The following is a 22,702-nucleotide window of genomic DNA, read 5'->3' on the forward strand; positions in this document are numbered from 1 at the left end:
CATGCTTTAATGATTACACAACACAGTGAAATTAAGTGAAAGTACGAGGAGACTACGCAATTACCTAAAGGAAAGTAAGAAGCATAATAACATGAGAGTTCCAGAAAGTATGGATTGTGATTCGGGTTAGGAGCAGGGATAGATCTACTCTTTGTCAGAGGAGAATCATTTGACACTCCTTCGCCAATATATCCTATTTTAGCCAAAAGATAACCCTAGTCTTTATTTTTACCAAATTTTAGCCAATATGCGGTGTATAATCAAGTGCATATATATATGGAGAGAGACACATTTATTATACACTTGTTATAATTGAGTATATACGACAGTGACTACAAACAGTCAGGGGGAAGTACACAAATCGTCATTCTTAGGGTTGTTATTTTAGGGATAGTACTGTTTTTTTTTGTCCTGAAAATTTGAACTAAAAGTTTTTATTTCAAGATAATTCAGGATTCTGAAAAATTAAACTTAAACTGAAATTTAGGACACATTTGACTAAATTTTAAATAGCAGCCCTTTAAAGTCATTTCAACAACAGAATTGTACTAGATCAAGTCAGGTGGAACTTCATCTTAAAAGTTCATTATCTGTTTAGTGGGCTATTATATAAAGATGGGTTAAGATTGACTTGGAAGCAAAAGATATAAAAGTTCTCAAAATAGAGAAGGGGGCAAGAAAAGTTAAAGAGGTGAATTAGCTGTATGGTAAACATCATGGCCCTCAAAGATATATAATGTCTGCTAAAAGGCCAATCAAAATTCGAAATATACCCTACCCTATAAACCTTTGCATTTTACCTTTGTGGTCCCTTCACTTTCTATTTCTGGTCACTGTCAATCATTCCCAGCTTTGCCTTGTTATTTCCTCCTCTAATGCTCTTAAGCTACTCAATCTCTAGTCCAACTGGACAAAATCCTATATACTTAATACTTAGAACAGTTTCTTACCACCAACTTATATATATGTATCACTACTTACTTAGTAATGTGCAAAATTATCTTTAAGTGTAGATCAAAATGGAAACTAACACTATCCTATTCAGTATGAGTCTACTTGTTGTATTGGGCTTGGTCGGATCCGACCCAGATCCGCTCCAAGATTACTGCGTGGCTGATACCAAAAAAGCCACAAAAGAAAATTTCTATTGCAATGGTGTGCCATGTATCAATCCAGACCATGTAGAAACTTCACATTTTGCAACATCAGCTTTATCCAAACCTGGTAAAATTAGCATAATGTTTGGTTTTAATGTGACACTTACTACAATTTTAAATTTGCCAGGTTTGAACACTCAAGGACTAACTATGGCACGAATAGACATCGGTGCAAATAGTCTCGTGCCCCCTCATTCTCACCCTCGAGCCTCAGAAGTGGCCATTTTACTAAAGGGTTCACTTTTAGTAGGATTTATCGACACTTCAAATCACTTGTTTACTCAGAATTTGCAACCTGGAGATTGTTTTGTTTTTCCTAAGGGTTTGATTCATTTTCTTTATAATACGGATTCTAATGAGCAAGCATTGGCTGTGTCTGGGTTGAGTAGCCAGAACCCTGGTCTCCAAATGGCGTCTCCTGCTGCGTTTGCAACGAAACAAAATATGCCAGACGAAGAAGTACTTAAGAAGGTATTTGCAGGTCAATGATCAAGATGTCACAAGAATTAGAACGAACCTTGGAGGATGATTATGCCTTTTCATATTTCTATTGTTGCTTGTATATGGTATTTTTGTTACAAAGAATTTTATTTATTTTTGGACTAAAAGGGTTGTTTAATTAATTGGAAAAAATATATATAAGAGTTTAGGTTTGGTTGTAAAATGCCTTGCCAATGGTTACATCATACATGTGTGTTATACTAATTTTATTGAACAAATTAGCCATGCTAGCTTCTGTCAAATGGTTCCTGCTGGTGACTAATTGGTGGGAAAATTGTATGTAACTTTTATTTATAACATTTTTTTGGTTCAAATGGTGCCCAGTTAGTGCTGATCGGTGGGTTTATTTAAGAAACCACAAAAGTGTTTTTTCAAATTGGAAAAACATAGATGATATCCCAATTAGAAATGTTGAATTAGTTTGAATTTATAAGCTATGATTGATTTAATTATACGATCAAATTGACTATCCTTTTTATCTAAAGGATGTTGCCCCTTCTAGCTCCCTCTTTATTCATTTGGATGTATATTCATTTTCATGGCCTATGAAAATAGGGACAATAATCTCTTTGTCAAGATGCTTGTCTTTATATTGTTTTGAAAAGACGAAACAAGTGATCTTCGACTAAATAACTCAAACTTATGGAACAGAAATAAATCCAATTGAAACCAACAGGTTAATGCTTGAACAGACTGTCACAATTCTTATTTTAAAAGTATTGCGTCCTTTGATTTCATTTGTTAGTGTCTAACCTTTTAAATGAGATGGCTCACTCGCACAATTCAAATTGATCTTAGAAAAGTTTTTAAATTCGGGTCTTACTACCACCCATTATAAAAAAAGCTTTGCGTACTTGGCTATGAAAAAAAATTAGGCCGGCATTTAAAAGGACATATTAAATATATATATATATATATATATATATATATATATATATATAAGGAGCAATAGAAAAGTGAGGTATCACCTCTCTTTAGCTAGGGATCTCATTTATCTTTTTTCTCAAATTTTTGGCATTTCTCTCTATTTTTTCCTTTTATGTGCTATATATTAAATAACCCAAAAGACACATCTTAAATACTCTTAAACATATATTTCTATTTTATCTGTTATAAACCAGTCCACCTCCCCTATCTATTGAATTAACTACAACAACGGACTAAATTAATGTCATTGATAGGTGAAGACCATTTTAGTGTTATATTATAAATATCTTCTTCATTGTGAAACATGAAACCATTCTTTCGTTTTCAATGCTAGCTTGCTGAAGATTTCCAGAATATGAATATATGGTTATTTTCTTTCTTTGCATTCAATGGAGAATTAGGTGTGGTTGTTTTTATATGCACTTTTTGATTCTTCTTGGGAAAACTATGTAAAAAGGTACTCTTAATTTGAAAATGTAGGTAAGAGGTTTAGCTTTTATTTCGGAGCATCTACTTGTAATTATAAGATCAAGATAGTTTGTTTATGTGCTATTACTCCGAATGATTGTAGTTTAATTTATGCACATTCTTTTTTAACCAATTTCAGTAGTATGGTTCATATACTTGAGATGCAACGATGGATCAGGTCTCTAAATATGTTTAATTACTTTCATGTAGAGTACAATTTTTTATTTTGAGTTTGGGCTTTTTCTTATCTACGTTTTCCCTTGTACGAGTGCAATTTATTTAATTTCTTTTTTATTTCATTTCTAACAAGAGAAATATGCAAGTTGATATGTAAAACGTATAAAATATCTGGTAGGATAGCAACGGGACGTATTAGTTTTTCTTTAAATCATTGGCACTTATATTTATCAGTTGTTGGTTTTTTTAGTAAATCAAAACTAAAAATATAGTAAATTAAAACTATCGTCCCCTTTAACATTTTCTTTTTCGACTGCGCGCAAAGCTCGGATTGATTTACTAGTTTAGTAAATACAAGAATGATCTCTCCAACACCTTAGACTTTTAGATGAGATAGTTATACAATTTCATGAATCAGTCACCACTCCCTAAGATAAGAACAAAAAATATTTATGTTTAGCCCATGAAAATACTTCTTTTGAATAGCAGTAGTAAATTTTTAGTAATGAAAAACCATTCTTATTAAGGGATAGTAACTGTCACGATCTAAAATTCAACCTATCGTGATGGCACCTAACTTAACCCGTTAGCTTAGCCAATTAACTACAATCCAATTTAATTAGGTTTATCGAGGAAACTAAATGATAAAATAACTGAATCTTTCTACTTTTCCAAGGAATGGTAGTACAACTCATGAGCTTCTAAGATTTAGAATTTGCAAAGGTGATATGAAATAAAATACATCATATGTTCGAAATATACATGAACAGATTAATGATTCTAAAGCTACCAAGAACAAGAGGCAGTTATGACCGGATTGCGAAAAAATCTTCAATGCTAGCTCCTGCCATACACCGCAACATCAATATCCAAAATCTGCACACAAAGTGCAGAATTGTAGTATGAGTACAATCGACACTATTTACTCAATAAGTATTTTGTCTAACCTCGTCGAAGTAGTGACGAGGATTTTTAGTAAAAAGATACCCAATGTTATAACCTGTGCAGTATACTAACAATAGAAACAATTATAGAACATAACTGATAAGGGTACAATGAAACAACTATGCGAGGTTGAAAAAGATTATTAGGAGAAGTCACAATAGCAAATTTATAACTTTCCTGGTGTGAGGAATATATTCAAGATATCACATCGAATGGCACGGTAATACCTTCGTGCACTTGTCTCATTCTCACCCACATATATATATATATATATGTAGATCAAATTAATCGGCACGGCATATATATATATATATAGATATCACATCGAATGGCACGGTAATACCTTCGTGCACTTGTCTCATTCTCACCCACATATATATATATATATATGTAGATCAAATTAATCGGCACGGCAACACCCTTCGTGCATTTATCTCTTTCTCACCGAGAATACATATAACAATATCAACTAGGTGGGAGATATGCCAATAACAATAAAAGAAATAAAGTGGGAGGCACACAGGAAGCAACAACGAACAAAGCAGTACATATGGACCACGGAAATAAACTGAGAAAAAAACATAGAAATTATGACAGCAATTAGGAAGGAAGAATATGAATTTCACTAATTAGCATGGTAGAAGGCTTAGATGCAAATATAACAAACAAGAAGAAAATCATAATATTTGCAAGTTAAACAGATAGAAGGCATGGATACACATCAATACTTGGAATAGAGGATACAGAAAGAACAACGACTACAAGTCACAAAGAAAACATAGGTGCACAATAACAGCTCAAGATAAAGGCATGAAAGTATACACAACGAAATGATATCACAATATAATGTATGTCTCTTGTCCTCGCCTGTACGGAAACACCCTTCGTGCCATGATAATAAAAATAATGGCACGGCATAACCTTTCGTGCTTTTACTCTCATCCTCACATGATAATATAAATGAAATGGCATGGTATTATCCTTCGTGCATAATAATGTATATGACAGACACGACATCAACCCTTCGTGCTTTATACTTTTCGTCACATGATAATATATACGAAATGGCATGGCATCACCCTTCGTATTTTACACTCTCCCTCACATGATAATGTATATTAAATGGCACGGCATCACCCTTCGTGCTTTACACTCTCCCTCACATGATAATGTATATGAAATGGCACGGCATCACCCTTCGTGCTTTATACTCTTCCTTACCAAGCACATGTATATCATTAACAAGTAAGGTAGGAAGCATAAATAATATCAAGGAGAGTGTTTAAACGAATGTTCCAAATTGAACATCAATCACGGCTTTCAAGCCAATAACAATTCAATAAACTTCAAGTACTTTATTATTTCAGTATTTCAACAAGTCTCAAAAATGATCTTCAACTTATGTATAGAATTCAAAATCTCAAGAATAATAGTCGTAGAGTCGTATTTGTGAGTAAGTATAATAACGACCGGATTTAGCACAACAGTAATAATACTATTTATTTTTGTCAGTAATAAGTATAATAACGACCGGAATTTAGCACATCAGTAAAAAGTATAATGACGGATTTTCACAAAAGTCCGTCAGATTTTTAACCAAATTATAATAAGCCAAATCAGGATTTCTAGCATTTAATGTCATATTCATAGAAATCTAGAAGTCAAGAAGACATGAAATAAGAGTGTCACATAATTCTACAAAGTACAATAAATCGTATAATTTACCCCCGAGCATGATTAACCCTGGCATATGCATATATGCTCGTCACCTCATATATGTATCACCCCTGCATGTAACAAACAATGGCAATTAGTAGGAAAAAAATTTTCAACAAAGTTAGGCAAAATACTTACCTCAAACAAGCTAATCCAATACCGAGCAAGCTAAACAATTGCTCCGAAGATTTCATTCTGCATGTATCCACCTCTGAACGCCTTCATATCTCCTCAATTCAAAGCCAACGATTCGAAACTGAAATTCACCCCTTAATGACACTACAACGATCCACGATACTAAGAAATTTCAATATACAATATCAACATTCAATGGAACCAACATTACTAACCAATTCCATAATTTAGGTCATTTAGACACTTTATCAAACACCTAGTAGGCATAAATCTCTACATCTCTTAACCATAAAATTAGTTCATCCAACTACCACTATTTACCACTAATTTATCTCACCATCATTCTTTAACAATTTATACTCCCAACATCACATGCGTAATCAACCATTCACACTCAACCAACAAAATTCCATCAAATAATCACTTTACAACCTCTACAATGGTTATGCATTTAAATTGGGAACTTAAGGCTTCCAATCACCATCGCATGAGTTCCAATACTTAATTCATACTCATATTCTCATAATAAATCCATGCATGTAAGTCTAAGGTTGTAGGATTACCTTTTGAAAGAAATTTTGCCAAAACCCTCTTTTGAGTTCTTGAAGAAATTTCTTGAAGATCTAAGGATTTCATGGAGGATTGAGTTAGTTTTAGGGTGGAATTGATGGAATGAAACACCAAATTAATAGGGATTACTCACCTTGAAGATGGAAAATGTTGGAGGTCTTGAGAGAGTAGAGAAAACACCCATAATTCGGCCAAGAGGAATGGGGAAAAATAAACCCCGAAATAAGTATATAATATTTCGAGCGCCACAGGTAGCGTGAGGCGCTACCTGTGGCCATGTTTCCATAACCTCAAAATTTCCAGCGCCAGGGCTAGCGCCCCACGCTACCCTGGGCGCTGGTGATGGGAAATCTTTTCTATTTTGCCCGGGTGAAGGTTATTTCGGCAACCACCACTTTCATACAAGATTTATTCAAGAATTTTCTCGAGGTACCAAACCTCAAAATCACAAATCACGCATTGATTCAAGCCAAAGAAACTTATGAACTTCCAAATTCCAAATTCTATATTTGATACCGAAACCTATCAAATCAAGTCTGATTGACCTCAAATTTTGCACATAAATCATAAATGACATAATAGACCTATCAAAATTTTCAGAATTGGATTCTGACCATGATATCAATAAAGTCAACTCTTAGTCAAACTTCTAAACCTTCCATTTTCAACTTTCGCCATTTCAAGCCAAAATTAACTACGGACTTCCAAATAAATATCCAGACACACTCCTAAGTTCAACATTACCATACAGAGCTATTGGAACCATCAAAATTCTATTCCGGAGTCGTTTGCATAAAAGTCAAACTCCGATCAACCTTTTTCATTTAAGCTTCCAACATGAAATTTATTCTTCCGAACTAATCCCGAAACACCTGAAACATCAAAATCGACGATTCACACACGTCATAATACATCATATGAAGCTATTCAAGACTTCAAATGGAGCGTAAATGTTCAAAACGATAAGTCGGATCGTTACAGTAACTTGCTTAGTAGTTGCTATTAAATTGATTTATTCAGTTTGAAAACATAGAGGTACAACAAAATTATAATACAAGAAATGCTTTTTTTTGTTTGCATACTATCTCCTCCTAACAGCAAGTATCAAACACTCTTTGTCGATCAAAACTGAAGCGTATGAAAATAATAGTTTATTTTGTTTGAATATATTCGAGACAAATAACTCTTATAGTACATTGATCGGATTATTAACATATATTATATTATGATATATTTCATTGAAGAATATCATCCATAAAAAGAACATTAAAACAGAACAGAGTCAGAGGACTAAATTTTATTTCCTTCCTTTGAGACAAATCCACACTAATAATGGTCACCGCACTTCATATTCCAACAATGACAGAGTATAATTTTCAAAGTGCAAATTGCATGATAAATGCCAATTATTATATTTCGAATCTGATACCTGCAAATATATGGCCAATAATTTATTCCCTCTTCTAATTTTGTTTTTGTTGAATTATACGAAAGCATGTGAGGGGACGCCAAATGGGGGATTTTAAATGCATATTATTCTATTTATTGACAATTATAACAATTTAAAAAGGCAAATAAATAAAGTACGCAATTACCAAAGCCTCTAAGTTGCCACATTACGGAATTCAATGCTTTCACTGTTTCAAACCTCTTGTCAGAGACTTAAACCATATGAACATGGCTCTCGTAAATCTATGTTTTTTTGAAATTACAAAATCTTGTAGCTAAGATAATGGACTGTTGAATTCATATACATTAATAATATATATTAAGAATTTACTTATCTATTATCCAAGAGAGGTTGGAATTGTAAATTTGAAATAAGTGATTTTCTTAAAAAATATTTTTAGATTTTTTGGTTAGTGAGTGAAAATATATCTTCTGCCAAAATAAAGATTGATAGCATTGTTAGCAAATTGGATAGTGTTTTGCTAAAATATTAGTATTAAAGATTGATAATAATGTATGAGCATTGGTTGGATTAGTGATATGAAATTAAGAATTGAGATAGTTATAAAGGAAATGACTTCCACCCATATATGAGAGAAGTTATTTTTTTCCTTTTAATGAAAAATATTTTTCTTAAAATATATTTTCTTGGCATTCAAACATCAGAAACTGACTTATATTCTAAAAAAAATTTGGTCATACAAAATTCACCCTAAACCTTATTATTAGACCGTTTGACCAAGCTGGAAAAATCAATTTATTTTGATAAGTATTTTTGAAAAAATGCTTTTAAAAAAATTACTTTTGGAAAGAAGCAGTTTGTGTTTGGCTCATCACTCTGAAAAATACTTTTGAACAATAATTTGTGTTTGGCCAAACTTTTCAAAAAGTGCTTTTAAGTATCAAATTACGAACAAGAACATGAATAGATTTACTTAATAGTTAATATTGTAAGTAAATAAATAATCTCAAAATTTTGTTATTACAGACAATAATTAATTCTTTTCATTTTATTTAAGTAAAATATGAAAACAAAATTAAAAAGTAATTTAATTCTTTCAATATTATTCAAATATATTAAAAATCATTCAACAAATATAAAAGCATTTACCCCTAAAGTCACTATATATTAAAAAATTATCCTAAAAATAAGAAAAAATACTTATACATTAATATCTTAAGTATTAGATTTAACGGTTATTTTGGTATATACTATATTTTGTTAAGGGTATTTTTGGTAAGAAGAAAAGTCAAAACTGTTTCTGCTTCTGCTTTTGGGAAGAAATTATTTTTTTTTTGCTTCTCAGAAACTGCTTCTACTTCTTCCCAAAAGTACTTTTTTTCCCCAAAAAATCTTGGTCAAACACCTTAAATTAAGAACAAAAAGTATTTTTGAGGAAACAAAAATACTTTTGACCTTTGCAGAAGCTCGGCCAAACAGGCTATAAGTTAGCTTCGTTTATTCCCGCGCTAGTCGTTTGAGCTCATTATTATAGCTCTCTTCTGCAATCAAAAGGTGGCATTATTTTAACTTGATGTGAACAATATTAATGTCTTTAAACAACATAAGGAAAGAGGCAGAAAAAATTGCATTCCGTTGTTGTATTACATTTTGTGCTCTTCCATTTTATTTTACATTTTTTTGGATAGCTGCAGCCCGATGTTAATTTTTTATTTAAATGTCAGCTCCAGATTTGAAACGTCTCATCTAATTAACTCTCACAATGACAATGAGTTCTTCGTACCCAAAGTAGAAAAATTGGTCCAAATCAAAAAGAAAAAAATTTATTTGCACATAGTATTTATCATGAATTAATGAAACATGAAACTTAAATACACATAATAAAATAAAATAAAAGGCCAGAAAACCAATTAGATACTTATAGGGCAAGGAAATGTTTTGTAGACCAATCAAACTATGAATGGTCAGCTTGCCTGTGCAAATAGTGGCTAAAGTTCACAACAAAGAGATCATATTTGGCACGATTTCTTTTGAGTTTTTGTGGCCATAATAGAAACCAAAACAAATATTAATACATCAAGTCAATGGTTATCAAAGGCCAAGAAAACTTTCAGCTATTTTCCATGTGCTTCACTTTGATATTCACATTAAAATTTTGGAGCCCCACAAATCATACACACACAAAAAATTTAGAAGAACAAGTTGCACAAGTCAAGTATATATTTTAAGCATATCCTTCTTGCAAAGGAACCTCCAAATAGAAAAAATTGATTTTGAAAACTACTTTGATGCTAAGTAACAACTAAAGCTTAAAGTTTCCCCTTGTGAGCTGGACATTTCCTTTTTTAACACTTCATCTTTTCTATTCGCCATCTTTACTTTAAATCATTGACAACTCCCCCAATAATTCTTTCTATAAAGTTGCTAGTCACATTAATCTTTTAACTAACAAAACAAGAAAAAGAACGAAAGATAAACAACTACTAACACAATTATTAACATTACCTAATAAAGAGAACGAAAGCTAACTAAGCTTCCGTTACTAAGATACCTATATTTTAGAAACATCTAAACGTGTTAGGCAATGAAGTTGGGATGAAGCATGAAAGACTAAGGACAAAAATATATTTAAGTGTTAGTAGACAGCGTTATGGTAGATATGATTATCTGCTATTTATGTTGGTGAAAAGTAAGACTTATCCGATAAATTAGTTAATATACATGTAAATTGACCTCATGCCATGCTATTAAAAGAAGTTCTACCATAAAAATTAGGTTGAAAGTAACACATAAGTATGCTAAGATTATACTAGTTGGCTGAAATGTACACAAAGATTACTAACTCGTCTCTAAGGGATCGTTTGGTTATTGGGATTAAGATATTGATCCCGGGATAAAATTTGAAATTATATTTATTTCATATTTGATTATGAATATAACTAGTACTGATATAAATTTTATACCAAAATATTGACATTAACTATCCACATCAGAGGTGAGATAATAATCCCAAGAGTATAAATTCTAGTATAGTCCTGTGACTAATTGAAAATTTTGGCAATAATTTAAGGGATTTTTTCGTTCATATACACTATTTGAAACCTTATTACGAAAAATGTTCATATTTTTGAATTTACCCGACCTAAACACATTTTAGCTACAAAATATGTACAGTTATTTAAACTAGAATCATTTCTGCGATAGTCTTCCTTATTTAGATGCGGGATTTTGGGATCGCTTATATTTCAATTAGAGATTTTACTGATGCAATCATCGCACCATAATTGAGACAACATATTTATAGAATCCTTCTATTACTCAGATTTTCACTCGTTATCACCGCACCATAATCAAGACAACATATTTGTAGTATCATTCTATTCTCTGGTTTTCTCTGGTTTACTCTGGTTTTCCATAAATATAGGTTTTGAAGAAAACAATTACAAACAATTAGCTACAATTGAATTGAATTTCGCGACATAATATCAAAATTAGCGATTATGCTTCAGTTCAATGGTCGGTGGGATAGAGTTGGGAGATACAAAGATTTTGATGTTGACGTAATTGATGTCAATGACGATTCAAATTATAGTCAATTGAATTCCGCAATTGTTGAGCCTCTAATGATCGATACCTCCTCAAAAATCATCGAAATCAAATACATTGCCAATGAGCGTTGTCCTCCAATGAAAATTCGGAGCGATATAGGAGTTCGAGTGTATATGGAGACGAAAAATAAAAATAAAAATCTAGGAATGTATCCGATGTGTATAACAGTGCGTGATTTCGATTTGGAATGCAGTATGTCGAATGCGAGCACAATTGCAGGTTTGCTCTATTTTTCCAGTGCTGATATTTTTTCAATTTCAAGTGTTCTATAATTTTACTACAAATTATCTACAATTTTACTACATAACAAATGCAGTTCAACTATTATCGTAGTCTGTACAAGCATTCTGTTAAATACTGAACACATGAATAAACAGAGGTCTGAATTGCTATACTTTTAATTGAGTGCAAGTCCTTCTGATTATCGTAATACTAACGTGGTACGATTATCAAGTAATTGTAACACAATTAGAGAAGTATCAGGAACAGTGAAGTTGATTGATATGCAAATATCTCCGGCAATTGTGGAATATGAAAGTATCATCATAGCAGAACATACGCCAAATGTAATTGAAGCAGGCCAAGTTTACTAAGACAAACAAATAATTGTAAGTGCAATGAATCACTATTCTATCATGAATAAGTTTTAATTTAGGGTGAAAAGGTCTAGTGCAAGAAAATGACGCATCATGGAGGTAGTTTTTTGAGCAATTCAAACATACATATGGTGAAAAATCAAATATGTGTATTGTTTCGGACCGAAATGAGAGTATCTTGAAGGTAACATATATTGTTTATACCGGCATGCCACATTATACTTGCATGTGGTATATTTGGATAAATATAAGGTCAAAGTTCAAGAAGGGTCATCTAAAGTTAAGCGAATTGTACTTTGACATGACATGATCATACACGCTTGATGAATTTAATGAAAGAATGTCAAAGATTGAAGAGATCGACATACGTGTTAAAGCATACCTATACAATATTGGCTATCCCAGATGGTCTCGGGTACATGCTACGATGAACCGAACGTGGACGATGACATCAAACATTACAGAGTCATTGAATGCGGTAACCAAATATGCAAGAGAGCTGCACGTAGTAGAACTATTAGAGTACATGAGGACTCTTCTTGAACGTTGGACTAATGAAAAGTTATTGAATGCAAAGGGTATGTTCACATACCTTGGGAAAAAATACAACAAAGAGTTGGAGGACAACGGGATATTATCGCAGAAGATGAGAGTAAGCTATAGACAATAACATCAAATCATTGATTCCATCAAACTAAATATATACTGTTAATTGTAGAAATATTGTTGTATAATTGTAGTTATTTTGTTTTGTATCGGTTGCTAATAACTTGTTGTGTGTTCATAATGAAATTGTAGGTGAGGGCTTCAACATATTACATCTATACTGTGATAGATGGTATGAAGTGCTTCATTGTTTGCCTTCAAAATAAGAGATGTAGTTGTGGACAATTCCGGCTTGATGAACTTCCTTGTGCACATGCTTTGGCGGTATTGAGGCACATGAACGAGTCTTATGAAAACTATTGTTCTCCTTATTATACGAGAGAGAGCCTTCAGCAGACTTATGAAATACCAGTAGACCCACTGCCTGACGAAAGAAAATGGAATGTGCCACAATATATAGTTGAAGAAGTTGTAAAGCCACCTATAGGGAAAAGGCAGGCAGGGAGACCTCAAAAACAAAGATACAAACCATATGATGAAGTAAATGCAAAAAAGTACAAGGTTTCATATGGCAACTGCGGACTAGAAGGGCATAACAAAAGATCTTGTAGGAATGCTCCCAAAAGAAAATAAAAATTGATACAGGTTAAAGTTTTTTTTACTGAGTATTGTTGACGATAATCTGTCCTTTAAGACATATGAAGTTGTATTTTTTCTATTCTGGAGAATTATAGTTGTGGTATAATTGTGTTGCTAATTTGAATAAAGATTGTCTCCTATAATGAATGTTTGCTAAATATATTTCAACTCTTAGTGCAATTGGTTTGTAGTTGATTTATTCAAATACTGGTTTATTTATTACTTTTAGCCTTTCCTAACAACACTACTAAATTGAATAGATTATGTATTTTTGTATAGTAGCTGTAGACATAATTGTAGTTATGCTGTAAAGAAATTATATAGTACCAATATCGGGATAAAGTGCTAACAACTTTCAACAAAAAAAAGTCACATATGTTTTCTATTCTATGTAGTAGAATTCTGGAAAAAATAACAAAATAAAAGGTAAAACAACTGTAGCACAAATCTGCTACAAATAAATTGCAGCTGACTCCTTAATAAATAATTTGTCTACAACTTTACTACAATCTAGCTACATCTAAACACTTTAACTATGATTTTTCTACTGAAAAGGGAAATTAATTCTTCTTTTTTCGGACTTGTATTCTCTCGTTCACAGTCGGTGCACCTTTTCTTCTTGCTAATCTGCTAGTCACCTCACTTTCACTAATTGCACCAAGCTCTTACTTTTTCCTAGCATAATCCCAAATGAGCGATCCATAGCGTCGACAATGTTGATCAATATCAGAAAGGTCTTCCTTTAAAATCGATAGCTTTCCAATGCTGACATATTCTACAAATGTCGTCACGTATACACCACAATCACTGTAAAAAATAATAGGGGAAAAGATTTAGCATTCAATGTAAAATACAATTGGTTAAATAGATAGAAGGAAAGCAACACATACAGTGATCCTTCTTTTTGCTGGGGTATCTCACCGACCAACCACTGAATGTCAAGAGGGTCAGTAATACCTTTTTCAATGTATGCATTTGTATTCTTGTAGTTGATGTCTGGACTATTGCCATAGAAGCTGGTGCATGACAAGTAGAGGGAGATCATAGTAGCAAACTTGTCGACAACAGATTCAATAAGTTTGTGATTCCGTGAAGAGACCATAGAATCATAAACATATAGAACCCTATCGGTGATATCAAACACAACCAACAACCAATGAAACTTCTCCACAATGTTTATGGACATAACAAAAAAATCAACTTTGTCCCATGCAATATTTGCAAATATTCGGTACCCCAATATGTATTCTGCTACGACACCCCGGGATTTGACAACAGCAAGTTTCTTATCGGCAGGAGCATTAATGTACCTCTCATAAATTTGTTCAATTCTAGTCTTGAACATACAATCAGTGGTTGTAAATCGTGTTTTGTTTTCAAGACCATACTTTTCTCTCTTCCTCAAATAGTATAATAACATCAATGTGCTGGAAAAAAATATATTTTATTATTTCTCAATGCTTCATATAATTTAACTACAAAATCTACATACTTCTAAAATAACAGAATACTACAGCTAATCATTAAATTTTGTCAGAGTATGTGTGTACCGTGTTGTTGAGTACTTATCCAGGATGTGCCAAAGTATAAAACCAGTGCTTTTTATCAACTTTCTCCAGTCTAAGATCAAACCACAGCTTGAGCTGGTTATCTTTTGAAGTATAAGGCGTCTTCCTCCTATTTAAAGACATAGCAAATACAACTATTATGTAGTTTCAGTTGAAAATCCATAAATTGTATGCACTCGATAATATGAAAATATTGTATAATCTAACCTCTTTAAAACTGTGTCGGTACCTAAATATAACCACTTATTGAATTCTTCCAACAAGTCAGGATCAAAATCGTCATCAATAACCCCAGTAAATGGATACTTGATGTTGAAAATTAGAGGAGGTCTAACAGAAGTGCTTCCCCCGAAACTGAAATAAGGGAGAAATGGGGATTTGGCATGTTTTTCAAGAACCCTTGTTCTTCCCTGATGCACAGGGGTTGTTTCATCTTCATTTACCTCGTCGAACTTAACAATCTGTGAGAAATTCTCTGGCAGCTCAAAATCATCAAGTGTTACTTCCCTTTTTCCAAACCTAGAGTCATTGTCTGAATCACCTATATTGATATAATCGGCCGGTTCATCTATAAAATTTAAAACAAAAGAACGACATTGTATGTTGGTTGCATTAGTTCTTTTGGGGAAACTGAAACTTATATGAAAGTTGTTGTTTTTTTTACAATTATATTATAACATATAATACCACTAAAATCTTCATTGCAATTGTCTCCTTGTTGTATAACATTTGCTTGTTGAATGAGAGATTGCAAAGGCATAGTCTCATTCTCCTCATTTAAATGCTCTCTTTGTATGCCAAGTTTTGCATCCTGTTTTGGAGAGTCCACATGCATAGTTTCCTTCTCTGTTATAATAAATGTGTACAACTTAATAAATTTGTAGATCATTTGTAATAAACAGAAACAACATTGTAGATAAATTGTAGTTAATTTGTTGAAAAGTTATCTTGTATCTCAGATAATATGTATTGTGAAATATGTAGATAAAATGTGCTAAATCATACCTACAGATTCTTCATCCAATGCTGCTTGAAATTAGGAAGATAAGTCAACACATACAGGAACATTCTCCTCATTTTGAATGGCAGACATGTGTCATGTATCTTATTTGTTGGTAATTTAGGTTATATGTAGATATAATGTAGATTATTTGTCATCAAATTGTGTTAAAATTGTTAAAATACATGTTTTACTGTTGCTGCCCAACACTGGTTTAACACTACTGCCCGGATTCTGTTGTTTGTTCTTTTCTTTGTAATGCTCATTATTTTTTGTAGAATAACCAGTAAACTGCATTGAGAATTTGTTAGGCTATGTACTTTATGAATGCTAATATAAACATAAACATGGTTAAAATTGTTGTCCAAAATGAATATATTTCTAATGAAACCTTAGTATCAATGTTCGTATCCTGTTGACTTTTTATTGCCTATAACACAGATTTGATTTGAATCATTGAGTAGAAGTCGAATGCTACCTAGTTCTTGAAAAACCTAAAGAACAAAAAATTGTTATAATGTATCTGACAATTAGAGGCTTACATATATATATATATATAAAGAAGACTAAAAATCTAGAATTAGGTATACCTCTTTATTGAACATTACAAGGTCTGAGCCAACCTACATATTAAAATAGAAAGAGTTAAGGAAATAATTTGCATAACATAAATTAAAGAAACCAGCTAGGATTATCTTAAGAGGTTACCTTATCAATATATTTTCTTATTATTTTTAATTGTTTCACAATATATTTCTTCTCATCTATTCCCATTGCCTGCTTATGTCCAGATGGAGATGGAGCATCTGTCGGATGCTCGGCCTTTGTTTCATCTTCTTCAAGGATGTATTCAACTTTGTTTCGCAAAGTCATTCTTGAAAGTTCTTCTGGGGCTTCAAGCATGTTGGTAAACTGAATGAAAAATAAATTTGAGGGACCTAGTCATAATATGTATAAAATGTGTAGATAATTTATATTAAATTGTTTGTCCAGAAGTGAAAAGTATTTACCTTGATACATTATGGTTTGATCATTCTATCTTCCAATGCATATATCCATATCTTGTCCTTACTAGATGTCTAGTTAAGTATGCGGGGGATCGAATTACCAACCCTTGTAGCTATATCAGTGTTGACTGTAGAGCAACACTCATACAACCATATTTGCATAGCGAGTGAAAAACCTCGAATGAGATAAAAATGCACAGAAGGATTGAGCTTGTGCCTAACAGACTGAAGCAATTGTGTATAAGTTTCGATACCCCATGCGAAATTTGCATACTGCCCCGAGTCCACCAAGTAGAACCTAAAATGGTCTACCAACCCATTATCTTTCTCTGAAGGACAGAGGAAGAATTCTATCAGATAGAGAATACACAACTTGACTGCATCCTCATCATTCACCCAACTACGGATGGTTACAATTTTTTTCAAGTATGACTTCTCAACTTTTTCTTGTTCGCAAAATAGCTCCTCATTGTTTTACTGTCATACTTAGGTGTGTAACCAAAGTTTATTACTTCTGTAAAACATCTAAGGCCTGTGATAAGGGCAAACTCCCTCAACCCAAAGTTCAACCTCTCACCCTTTATCTATGTTGTAAAAAAATCAGAACCTGATGCGTTCAATTCATACTTCATGAGAAGGTGAATTGCCTGATTTTGGATACATATTTTGGGCAGGGAAAACAAATGTCCAAAATATGTCTTCTTAAACAACTTTATAACCCATTTTCACACAATAACACCTTGATTTGACTAGGAACAACATGGTCGGATAATGTCTGGAACCTAGTGATGTCATAATCAACATCACGTGGTGCAAAAAATATTCGATTCTGCACCAAAAGAAACAATAAGTTAATAAAACTTGTTTGAAGACCAAAAAAACAAAATAAATACAATTATACTATAATTTAGCTACAATACTTTAATACATTGTATACAAGTAAGTTACAAAATTAGTAAACATATATAACAACTAACTACATTGAAGCCACAAATGCACTAACAAAATTATGTTTAGAGCAAGAAATTAGAAAGTAACAACAAGACATAATATATACAATTTGTTTACGGAAAATCAAACTAACATCTACAAATAGAGCAAATAATAATCAATAAAACCAACTCAATCAAGTAGTAGATCCCCTAACAAAATGATTTCAAATAATAGGTTATAAACGTTCGATTCTGCACCAAAAGAAACGGTAAGTTAATAAAACTTGTTTGAAGACCAAAAAATAAAATAAATACAATTCGACTAAAATTTAGTTATATCAGAAAGACATTAATACATTGCATACAAGTAAATTACAAAATTAGTAAACATATATAAAAGCTGACTACATTGAAGCTACAAATGCACTGATAAAATTATATTTAGAGCAAAAACTTAGAAAGTAACAACTAGACATAATATATACAATTTGTTTACAGAAAATGAAATTAACATCTACAAATAGAGCAAATAATAACCAATAAAACCAACTAAATTATGTAGTACATTCCCTAACAAAATAATTTCGAATAATATACAAGAAATCAACAATTTCCAGGGAAATGTAGAAAAGTTGATAACCAACAACAAATATACACAATATAGAATTCTACAAATACAAAAAAATAAAAAATATGTATAGTCATGAGAATGAGAACAGGTTTTGTAACTTAAAAAAAAATCAAAATTGTAACTACTAAAATTTTACCTTCTTCAATGACGGTTGGGGTAGAGTTTTAGGTGATTTTTGAACCTTCTTCTTTTTTGAAGAATTGACAGTAGGAGAAACTTTTTTTGCAGGTTTCGGGATAACTTCTTCTTCGACGAAATCATCATCGCTTGCAATTTCTTTGCCCTTCCGCTTTACTGATTTAGCAGATGTCGAAGCTTCACCAACATCCATGTCATGCTTGAGTTTTGATCGAGCTTTTGCCCTAGCTTCACGAGGGGAAAAGCTTGGACTTTGTCTCTAGTTTTAATGTGCCGATTTCACTACTTTTTTAAGTGAATCCTGTGAGAAAACACTCAAATCAAAAGTAGAAATATCACCAACATTAGATTTTTTAGGGTTATTCTTCGGAACTCTTTTCTTCTTCATAGTAAGGGAAGGAAAATTTTAAGCTGCTAAATGGAAGAGAGTGTTAATGGAGGGAGAGTACAGAATCGTGGGAGGTATGGACAGTGAAACGTGGGGGGAGTGGGATATGTACGCTACAGAGATTATAGGAGTTAATTGATTCTCATTAAATTCCTAAAATGTATATAATTGGTAAATTAGATATGCCTATGTAATTAAATTGAAACTTGAGTAGAGAGGGTAATAATGTTTCAAATAGTGTATAAGAAGGTAAAAATCCCATAATTTAATTTCAAAAAAATTGGATGTAGCAACATTATTAACCTGACTTATGTAATTATTTGGAGTCTTCAAATGGGCGAGAAATAGAAATACCAAGAGAAAGAAACAAGAAACGAGTTATTCCTCTTCTCATGTATATCCCAACATACAAATCGAATCAATTCTCCAAAATTGTTCCAAGTCCGTGGAACCAGCAAAAAAAAAATTAATGTAATAAACTTTTAACTCCTAAATAAAACACATTACATCCCCATTAAAATTTTAAACTATGACCATCAATATTCTCTCTTCTTTTTTTTTTTCATCTAACCAATCTGTACAAGGCTATCAAAGAATCACTTAAATCACCTTGTCAACAAAAAAAAAACCAAAAGTGTAAAAGAATGATCAATCAAATGAAATAATTAGAGTAACCAAAAGGATTAGTACTAGTTAAAAAACCCAAATTATGTCTCACTTTGCTCCTGTAATTGTGCTTGTATAAATCATATGGCTCCCAAAGATAATCCAAAGGACATGGTCTTTTCTCATCAAGTCTAACCCATGGTTTTCCTTTTCCACTCCAATGTAACAAACTTACTGGGCCTGGATGTAATGACCTACACGACCCCTTTACATTATCACCGCCGAGCCCATGTTGATTCCACCTATGATTAATGGGCTCGACGAGCCCACCAAATACAAGCAAAAACGGCGGCAATGAGCCCAATTCGTAAATCCTCTTCTGTCTCTGTAACTCCATCCACCTCTCTATTCTCTGCCTGTAATTTCCTTCTCTCCATTTCTTCAACTCCATTACCATTACGCCCGTGTTGAAATAACACGGCTTTCTCGACCCGAATACCCGGGATAATACCGGGTCGGACCAGAATGTATCGGTGAAGTATATCGTGAAATTCGCGTGGCAGTATTCGGGTGCTCCGATGATTCGGGACCCGGTAAGGTTCACCTTCCACAGCTTCTGAATATCGTCGACGAGTACTACGTCGGAGTCCAAGTAAATGACACGTGTCACGCACGGGTCGAGCATATCGCCCAAATAGTTCCGGGCGTAGTTTAACGGGTTTTCGAGAGCTTGTCGGATCGATGATGAGATGAGATTTAGGACTGTGTCTTCTCTGAAAATGTAGACTTTGAAGTTGAGGGAAGGGAAAATGGATCGGACCAGCTGTGTCAACACACGCGGGCTCGTCGCGTCGAACTCAGCGGCGATGAAGTGGAAGAAGACGTGTTCGGGGCAAGACGCGTGGCGGAGGACTGAGTGAACAGCCGCCATGGATCCGCGGAGGTACTCAGAATCCAACGTCATCGCCACGTGGACCAATGAGGGATCACAAGACGATAACGTTTTACCCTCCGCCGTCACCGGACATCCGACGCCGTTTCTGTACTCCGGCGCCTCTGCAAATCGCCTCTCCTCTGGGAAACTACGAATCCCATAACACCGCGAAAACAAAAGAGGCAACAGAATACAAACCACAGTAATATCAAAAAACCCAAAACGACCCATTTTCATCTGGGTTTCTGGGTTTTTTTCTTTGTTGAGAAAATATGGTTAATTTTCTCTCCCTCTATATAAATGTAACGTTATTGATGCAGCATTATGGTGAAGGAAAGAATAGAAGGAAAGGGAGAGTTCTGGAAAAGGAAAGGCCAAAGAAAGGTTAATAAATTACCATATATATACATATTGAACATCCAGATTCGTTCAACAATGGTAAATTCGAACAAAAAGACCGTATTCAGTGATTATTACTCAAAAAATCACTTTTAATTTTATTACCATAAATAGAGAGAGAAAAATATGGGATTTTTTATTGATCTTTTTCGCTGTCACTATCTACAATTCCTCGAAGGCATGGGGTTAGCTTGGTTTTATATAAAAACTGCAAGCTCAATGCTACTGTTTACACGCGCGGTTTAGGGTGCGCGTGTGATTCAGTTGAATGAGTGTACTGTATTATCTAAAGGTGATTATAATGGGGAATTACGTATTACGTGGAGATTAATTTAGTAATTACGAAACAAAAGAAGTAAAGGGTTTTCGTAGTTGGTAAGTTTTGGAATTTAATTATTGGAGTTGTTTAGTGAAATATTATACGTGGAAGTTTGTTATGAGAAAAGACATAATTTTCGGTTGGGTATAGTTAGTAGTTAGCTCTAGTGTATTTTTTGCAATTACTATTTTAACGTTTTTTGTATCTATTCTACCCAATGTCACATATTTATCTTTTTGGCATTTCTATTATTTATTACCTCCTAATTAGATAAGCTGGTGGGGGTTAAAATGCTGAACTTTTCTTTAAAATCATTTGGTTCACATGCTAATTATACGAAAATTATGTGTTTGTGCAAAAATATTATACTAGTACTTCCTCCGTTTCAAATTTATGTGAACCTATTTCCTTTTTAGTCTGTGCCAAAAAGAATGATCTTTTTCCTTATTTAGAAACAATTTACCTTTATGCAATGATTTATAGTTACACAAAATATATGTGCCTTATTTTACAGCACAAGTTCAAAAGTCTTCTCTCTTTTTTTAAACTCCGTATCCAGTCAAATGAGTTCACATAAATTAAAACGGAAGGAGTATTACTTAAAAAGTACAGTCCTAGGCCTAATTTTTTCTCTCTAACTTTCTTTATATACCCACTTCACTTTGTTTTATGTGGCCCTTTTTCACTTAGAATTTCAAAATTCTTAATGTAACTTGATATGTTTACTTGTAAGCTTTTAATTTAACTAGTCAGTTTTGCATTAAAAAAATAAATATTTTTTTTATTGCCATATTTTCATTTGTTTAGTGGCTTTGTTATTTAAATTAATTAATTATAACTATTTATAACAAGACTAACCATGATAAACGTTAGCACAGTTTACATGAACAAAATTCTAATTTCAAATACTTGAAGCTACGAGAAAATATGAGCTTGAGAAGATTCTTTATAACATGTAAAAAAATCAATTAAGCATCGGTTTCGAAAAAGTTTAAGAGGTCAATTGAATTTGTCTTCAAAGTAATTTCGATGCCATAAATCATTACGTGGACATCACGTCTTGGTTTACATTTATGACTTTCGTCGTCATTGTAATTATTTTGCAGAAATAAAAGAGAAGCGTAATCTTATACTCACACCGTTTCAATTTATATAAACCTATTTAATTGAGAACAGAATTTAAGAAGAAAGAGAAAATCTTTGAATTTGTGGTGTAAAATGGGGTACATATATTTTGTGTTAGGGGTGTACAAAGAAAACCGATAAATCGCACCAAACCGATAATCCGAGTCAAACCGGAAAAAAAAATTCCGATATGGTTTG

The 22,702-nt window shown here is 32.8% G+C and overlaps 4 protein-coding genes across 4 annotated transcripts; 2 read left to right on the forward strand and 2 right to left on the reverse strand.

The window, feature by feature from the left end:
• The first annotated feature begins 820 nt into the window (after positions 1–820).
• LOC104094670 (germin-like protein subfamily 1 member 1) lies at positions 821–1,972 on the forward strand. Its single transcript, XM_009600645.4, has one exon. The coding sequence runs from the start codon at positions 1,020–1,022 to the stop codon at positions 1,644–1,646; it is 627 nt and encodes a 208-aa protein (XP_009598940.1). The 5' UTR covers positions 821–1,019; the 3' UTR covers positions 1,647–1,972.
• Positions 1,973–12,552: 10,580 nt separating this feature from the next.
• On the forward strand, positions 12,553–13,451 carry LOC138900149 (uncharacterized). The gene is made up of 2 exons (XM_070186859.1): positions 12,553–12,864; positions 13,011–13,451. Exons 1-2 carry the CDS (start codon positions 12,553–12,555, stop codon positions 13,449–13,451), a joined length of 753 nt encoding a protein of 250 aa, XP_070042960.1.
• Positions 13,452–14,122: 671 nt separating this feature from the next.
• On the reverse strand, positions 14,123–18,926 carry LOC117281168 (uncharacterized). Its single transcript, XM_070186860.1, has 13 exons — positions 18,732–18,926; positions 17,772–17,861; positions 17,511–17,616; positions 17,138–17,361; positions 16,734–16,937; positions 16,616–16,648; positions 16,220–16,316; positions 16,031–16,051; positions 15,713–15,871; positions 15,233–15,593; positions 15,051–15,134; positions 14,348–14,884; positions 14,123–14,264 (listed from the first exon to the last, which is right to left on the reverse strand). The coding sequence occupies exons 1-13, from the start codon at positions 18,924–18,926 to the stop codon at positions 14,123–14,125; spliced, it is 2,253 nt and encodes a 750-aa protein (XP_070042961.1).
• A 554-nt stretch (positions 18,927–19,480) lies between these two features.
• On the reverse strand, positions 19,481–21,218 carry LOC104115118 (probable galacturonosyltransferase-like 9). Its single transcript, XM_070187334.1, has one exon. The coding sequence runs from the start codon at positions 20,896–20,898 to the stop codon at positions 19,774–19,776; it is 1,125 nt and encodes a 374-aa protein (XP_070043435.1). The 5' UTR covers positions 20,899–21,218; the 3' UTR covers positions 19,481–19,773.
• Positions 21,219–22,702: the final 1,484 nt, after the last annotated feature.

Source organism: Nicotiana tomentosiformis, chromosome 10 (genome assembly GCF_000390325.3).
Source record: "Nicotiana tomentosiformis chromosome 10, ASM39032v3, whole genome shotgun sequence".
In the NCBI taxonomy this organism is placed as follows: Eukaryota; Viridiplantae; Streptophyta; class Magnoliopsida; order Solanales; family Solanaceae; genus Nicotiana; species Nicotiana tomentosiformis.